This window comes from Sinocyclocheilus anshuiensis, unplaced genomic scaffold (assembly GCF_001515605.1).
Source record: "Sinocyclocheilus anshuiensis isolate Anshui unplaced genomic scaffold, SAMN03320099.WGS_v1.1 scaffold652, whole genome shotgun sequence".
Classification (NCBI taxonomy): domain Eukaryota; kingdom Metazoa; phylum Chordata; class Actinopteri; order Cypriniformes; family Cyprinidae; genus Sinocyclocheilus; species Sinocyclocheilus anshuiensis.
Window position 1 is genome coordinate 397,309 of NW_015555769.1, and position 6,643 is coordinate 403,951.

Here is a 6,643-nt window from a genome sequence, read left to right on the forward strand (position 1 = left end):
GTCGTGTGTCCCCACGATCGTGTCTGACGAAGAGCACAGATAGTCACACACCAGCGCGATCGTTTACTCGCCAGCGTCTGGTGTTTAAACTCACCCTGATCCGTGTTCAGATCGTGCGTCTTCAGCTGGTTGTCCAGACCGCCGCTCCACGCATGAGCCGGATCCTGAAACGGCACGAGACTGAGTTCAAACACAGCAGTGAATGAATCCTGACTCTCCAGTGTTTCTACAGCGATGCTCCTCACATAGAAAGCGCAGTCCAGCACCGGCGCCAGATGCTGGTACTTCATCCTCATGCTGTTAGCGCTGACGTCAAACAGACGGACCGTACAGTCCCACGACGACACCAGCAGGAACTGAGCCGAGCTCGGGCTGAACTTCACAGCCGAGACGCTGTCCTCCGGACCCTGGGTCAGCTTGAACTCATTGGCTCCGGTCATCTGAGAGCACACACACACACACACGCATTACATCATCAGCTCCTGCACTGAGTGTGTGTTTGTGCTGATTCCTCAGGTCACGTGTGTGATCCGGGTAGGGTTGCACCAGCCATTAGTACGTTCTTACTTAAATTAGAACGTTAAGTTCACACTAGAGGCTTAGTAACTACTAGCTAGTTTGTAACTAAATCTATACATTATTTGGTTGCACCAGCTGTTCGTAAGGCAGGACGTAGCAAGTAGTTCGTAAACTCTCTGTAAAGTAATGAGTAGTCGCATAATATGACGTCTACCCTAAATCATCCAATAGAAGCCTTCAAATACGCGAGCAGAACTTGTTTACATGCTATGAATTTTAATATATCCTTCATTCTAACTTCTTTTGCCTCACGTATACTAACGGTAAAAATATCAACAAGTTTACATTAAAAACGTTACATTAATAACATTAGTCTATATGTAAGATTTTTATATGTAAAAAAACATCCAGAAACTGTAATTGAAATAAATAAGGATCAATAAATACTGAAAGAAAAAAAAAAACATAAGAAATGCCATTTATTTATTATTTCATCTGACATGCGCAGAGGCGGGGACATTCTGAAACATTCAGAAACGCTTAACGCACCGAAACAGCGACCAGGGAAACCCACACTTCTGTCAAACCGTACTTGTAATAAACACTAACTACAGTCAAAAGAACGAGCCCTTAATCCACAGGTAAAGTGAAGAATATCACGTTCAGCGTTTGCGGCGCGCTGTACAGCAGATGGGTGTTGAAGACGCGCTAAAGAAAGAAACAAAGCAGGTTTATTCACATATTGTTCTCTCTCTTCATATGTAACGTTACGCGAGTGTAGATGTCAGCAGCATATAAGCCTAAAGCATCGTAGCATGACTCAGGAACTAAACTCGAGTAACGTTAAACCGACATTATGACTGCATTTAAACTCTACACATCACATGACGCACTGCGCGGGTTCAGAACTAAAACCTCCGCTGTGATAAGCTCTCTGAAACACCGCTGATCGTTTTATTTCACATAAGTTTATTAAAATAAGCAGAATTTCCGTTAAATCTCACCGCGCCGCTCTTCTCTGCTGCTGCTCTGCCGCTCATCGACGCTCTTCTCTGATTGGACGCGTTCACAGCAGAGCTCTGCTCTCATTGGTCCGTTTCAAAACTCCCTCTAACGTTCTTCAGCAATGATTGGTTACAAGGATTTATTTCCGGGCACGAGCGAGGACACGAAACAACAAAATATCGCGAGATGTTGTGCATTTCCGCCTGTTGAAGACGAGTGCTTTAATTTAATCAATGCGACCATCACAGATAAAACATTTGTGCTACATTTCTAAGAATAAACGAGGAATTATAGTTTTTTTCTTCAGCGTTATATTAGTCTGAGGTGATATTATTCACGGTCAGTCATTAGTCAGCATGTTTTATTTATTTGCTAATATAATTCTATGATGTTCACTGAATAATAACTAAACACCTGCTCGAGTTTAATCACATTCTGTCTCTGATTGTGATACTATGATATGGAATTATGTCATCATTTACATGATATAACAAAATAAGGGGGGCCTTTGGGTAATTTAATGGTACTTCTGGGCTTCTTTAGTTATATTAAATTAAATCCAATAAAGGTGTATGCTCTATTCCGTGTTTGAGCAGCTGCCCTTTCCTCTTGATGCCCAAAGTGCCCTTTTGTGAAGGCCTGCTCAATCTAACTATTAGTAAAATTAATGAGTAATAATTTAGCGTAAATAAAATGATCCTCATGATGACCTTTCACCTGACGCTCTCATCCGGGATCCCTCGTATTTAGCGCGCGCTGCCTTGCTTTCAATAACGTCCGCGGCTGAAGCGCTGTGCTTGTTTACTGATATTATTAAATTATTATTATTTGACAAGAGCTACATGAAGCCAGCATGCACAGCTGCTGATTATATTGCTGTGTGCAGCCTGTGGAAGCTGCAGCAAGGGGCTATAATATTTTTGTTCAATATTTTCCTAATAACAATTTTATGATCGGTTTATAAAGGCTACGAACACCGTTTTCCCATTTTTATCACAGAAGAGGGCAGGAATATATTTGATAGTTTCTATACTAAATGATATGTCAATCAGTAGACTATATTATAGTTAATTTATTTATTACCTGGAGATAACTCGAAAAACACACATAAACCATATATTTTCGCAGTCGTGTGTTTATTGTGGTCATGTTTCATCAGTTGAAACGTTTCTGCAGCAGATAGGGGTTTTCCTGCAGCTCATGCTATTCTTCTTCTGCTTGGAGTATGAATGAAACGTTCACTTCTCCTCATGTTGGACACGAGTAAAGCCTCAGGTTACGCTAACACGAGGATCCTGTGTCTGTGGATTTAAACCTTAAACCTCTTGGTGAACACCTGCCCGAATAAAGCACGGGGCACGAATTTACATCTGATTAAAATTAAATATTTATTAAATATTAAAAATGCAGCTAATGTAGTTGTACACAGCAATATAAACAAAGCCTGTTCTCTCGGTGCTTGCTGTTTGGTTGGGAAAAGTTTAAAGTGCGTCGACGAGTCTGGTCTTTTTAATGTTATCTGACTAAAGCTATTCATACTTTGAACTATTATTATTATTACTACAGTATTTATTTAAAAAACGTAGAGTGCTTTAAAAATAATTATCACAGTTTTCTCATACATTTTCTCATCCTCCGAATTATACTTATCCATCCTGTTTTTATTATCATTATCATTCAAAAAATGATGTGAATAAATTCAGAACAGGATTATAATATAATTCTATTTTAAATATGACAGAAATATTTTTTCCTACAACAGCAAAACCACCATTCGCTGTAAACTGAATAATAATAATAATAATAATAATAATATCAATAATCAGTTTGTAATTCCAGAGTAAAGAAAAATGTCTTTAACTTTTAAACTTAAAATGGTCTTTTCTGTTCTATTTCTTCTTCAGAACTGCGTCACTGCTGCTGTTTCAATACAGAATTCGCGAATCAGCAAGCAATGCGTCACAGTGTATTGCTCTATTGATATTTTGAGCTTTATACTCTGAGCCCCTGCCCCTAGATCTCTGCGGCCCTGCTGCGGATCTCTGCGCCTCTTCATCATCATCCTCTTCCTCATCATCCTCTTCATCATCATCTTCTTCTTCATCATCCTCTTCATCATCATCATCTTCATCATCATCCTTTTCCTCTTCTTCATCATCCTCTTCATCTTCATCCTCGTCTTCGTCATCATCTTCCTCCTCATCATCATCCTCTTCATTATCATCATCATCATCTTCCTCATCATCCTCTTCATTATCATCATCATCCTCTTCGTCATCATCATCATCCTCTTCCTCTTCATCATCACCCTCTTCCTCATCATCATCTTCATCATCATCATCATCATCCTCTTCTTCCTCATCATCCTCTTCATTATCATCATCATCCTCTTCGTCATCATCATCATCCTCTTCCTCTTCATCATCACCCTCTTCCTCATCATCATCTTCATCATCATCATCATCATCCTCTTCTTCCTCATCATCCTCTTCATTATCATCATCATCCTCTTCGTCATCATCATCATCCTCTTCCTCTTCATCATCACCCTCTTCCTCTTCATCCTCTTCATTCTCTAACGTGTCTCTTCTCTCTGTGTGTTCCTGCTTTAATCACTGCATCTGCGAGAATACAGACGTGAAGCTAATCTTCAGGAAAATATAAAAACTAACCATGAAAATATCTTAACTGAATGCGTAAGAATTCGCTTCATGTATAATAATATCATGCATTTTGATATGCAGCTGAAACAGTAAATAATCAGGGTTTTACATCTTAAACCGGATCAATCACTACGAAATAAATATTAATTAAAAGATAATTCACATCAGATTTTATTTTATGCGCGTGCGCTGACTGGCTGGAAACCATCATCTTCCAAACTTCCAACAAAAGAGGATTATTATTATTATTATTATTATTATTATTTCTAGCAGCCTACAGTAGCGCGTGTCCTCTGATGCTGAGAGTCTGACGAAGCAGCTGCAGAAGTGTGAAATAAGAGCTTCAGCATTTTCAGTAAGTTCAGAATTAATAACCAATATTCGTGAAGCTCGACTGCATATTAAACACTTTCCACACAAATTCTACATTTTGTCTCCCGGAGTTTATTACTGGTTCTCGGGTTTGATGTGTAACTGTTGCTTTACAACTTTAAATGAAGGCTACATTAAGATGTTAATATTTGTGCGGTTTTACAGAGAATATTTGTAATAATGAAAATTCACGAATTTCCGCGAAAATATAAATGCTATTAATACTAAGAAATAAAATATGAATTGAACTGATTTATTTTACGCGCCGTAAGCTGCTGTTGGTAAACATTGCTTGAGAAGAATAATTAACGAGAATCAAACAATAATTAACGGAGTTATAACTTATAATGCGCAGTGAATCAAACTCATATTTCTCCTCATTAAAGCATTAACCGATTGTTTCAAACATCAGATTCTTCGACAGAATGATAATTACATGTTTTAATCAAGGTTATAATATACTTTTAGCAAATGCGTAAAACCCGCGCTTTCATAGAAACAGACTGTATGATGATTTCTATTCTCTGTTGTCTATATTACTAAAGATAAATAATGAGATAATAAATTAAAATAAAGAAAATACAAGAGTAGCTCATAATTACAATAGAAGCGCTTTATTAAGTCGCATCTCCAGAATCACAAACACATTCAATAAAGAACATTTACTCATGATCATATAAAAATCCTCTGAAGCCCAGACAAATCCACCGATTAGTTCACAAACCTCATAATTCATCATTTCAGGCGTTTGTCGGAGAATAAAATAGATATTTACTAGTGCAGGTGAACATTAAGACTGAGAAATAAAGTCAATAACGATTAGATTCAGTAGCAGGCTACAACACTGAGTCCTGAAGTGTATCTGGATGAAAACACACAGAAAACCCCAAACACGGTGTTTCCAGCCTTCCCTTGTTTTACTGACTGATGAAACACGAGCACAAGAAGCCAGACTGATCCACTGTAGCGGCGCTTCGACGGAAGACACAGGTATGGGAGAATAATAACAATCATAACAATAATAACAATAATAATAATAAACAGCTGCACCAAGCGCTCTTCCTCAGCAAAGCTAGATTTGTTATAATAAAAATAGGTTCCTGACAGAGTTGAACTCCTGGATCAGAGGATGGCCGCTCTGATGGGTTAGTTAGCTGGTTAGCTGGTTAGTCGAGTCTCTCACACGGGTCTGATCAGCGCGTGCGGGTAATAAAGCGCGTGCTCGTGGTAGAGGACGGGCACGCGCACGATCCTCTGCGCGTGCCCGTGGCTGGCGGCCTCCAGCTCGGCGGAGATCTGTCTCTTCCACTTGTTCCTGCGGTTCTGGAACCAGATCTTCACCTGCGTCTCGCTCAGCTGCAGCGCCGCGGCCAGCCCCGCGCGCTCCGAGCTGCTCAGGTAGCGCTTCAGGTCGAAGGTGGACTCCAGCTGGAACACCTGAGCGCGGGAAAACACGGTCCTGGTCTTCTTCTTGCGGCACAGCTTCTTCTGCTCGTCCGAGTCCGAGTCCTCCAGAACAACCTCCTCATCCTCTCTGATTCCACCTGCTGCTCGACACACAAAACACACAAAACACTTGACTTTTGACCAGTTTAAACGCTTTCATGATAACCAGAATGAACTCTTCAGTGTCTTAAATGAGCGGGTGATCTCAGCTCATTTCCTACAGGTCTGTGAACACATACTCATACTCATACTCGTAGGTGTAAAGAGCGGCGCTGCAGGTTCTCACCCGCGGGTGTGCTCGGGTGTCCGCCGGCGCAGCACCAGGGTCCGAGCCGCAGGAAGCTGAGATCCGGGACATTCATGTGAGCTCTGGGTTTGTCGGGTTTGTTCAGCAGGTTCCTGATGGAAAACGGAGAATCTTTCACTTCTTGTGTTTTTTCCTCCATCGGTGAGACTGTCACTGGTGATGATGATGATGATGATGAAGAAGAAGAAAGTTACTCCAGTCTGAAGTGAGAAGCGCAGCGCTGATCCATATGAGAACTGACGCGATTCTGCCGCGCGCTGAGAGATGATGATGACAATCAAAAGGTAAAGAGAGAGAGAGAGAGTGGGGTGTGAGAGAGTGTGTGTGTGTG

General features: G+C 40.6%; 2 protein-coding genes across 2 annotated transcripts in view; both read right to left on the reverse strand.

Moving 5' to 3' along the window:
* Window positions 1–1,622, reverse strand: part of LOC107674390 (BUB3 mitotic checkpoint protein) — a 5,381-nt gene extending 3,759 nt beyond the window's left edge. Inside the window, exons 1-4 of the mRNA XM_016468351.1 lie at window positions 1,524–1,622; window positions 246–440; window positions 95–164; window positions 3–23 (exon numbers count right to left, since the gene is read on the reverse strand). Of these exons, the coding sequence (XP_016323837.1) occupies window positions 3–23; window positions 95–164; window positions 246–440; window positions 1,524–1,559 (322 nt within the window). The 5' untranslated portion in view covers window positions 1,560–1,622. The remainder of the gene's footprint in view (window positions 1–2; window positions 24–94; window positions 165–245; window positions 441–1,523) is intronic.
* A 4,098-nt stretch (window positions 1,623–5,720) lies between these two features.
* Window positions 5,721–6,451, reverse strand: hmx3b (H6 family homeobox 3b). The gene is made up of 2 exons (XM_016468352.1): window positions 6,292–6,451; window positions 5,721–6,109 (listed from the first exon to the last, which is right to left on the reverse strand). Exons 1-2 carry the CDS (start codon window positions 6,449–6,451, stop codon window positions 5,739–5,741), a joined length of 531 nt encoding a protein of 176 aa, XP_016323838.1. The 3' UTR covers window positions 5,721–5,738.
* Between the last annotated feature and the right edge of the window lie 192 nt (window positions 6,452–6,643).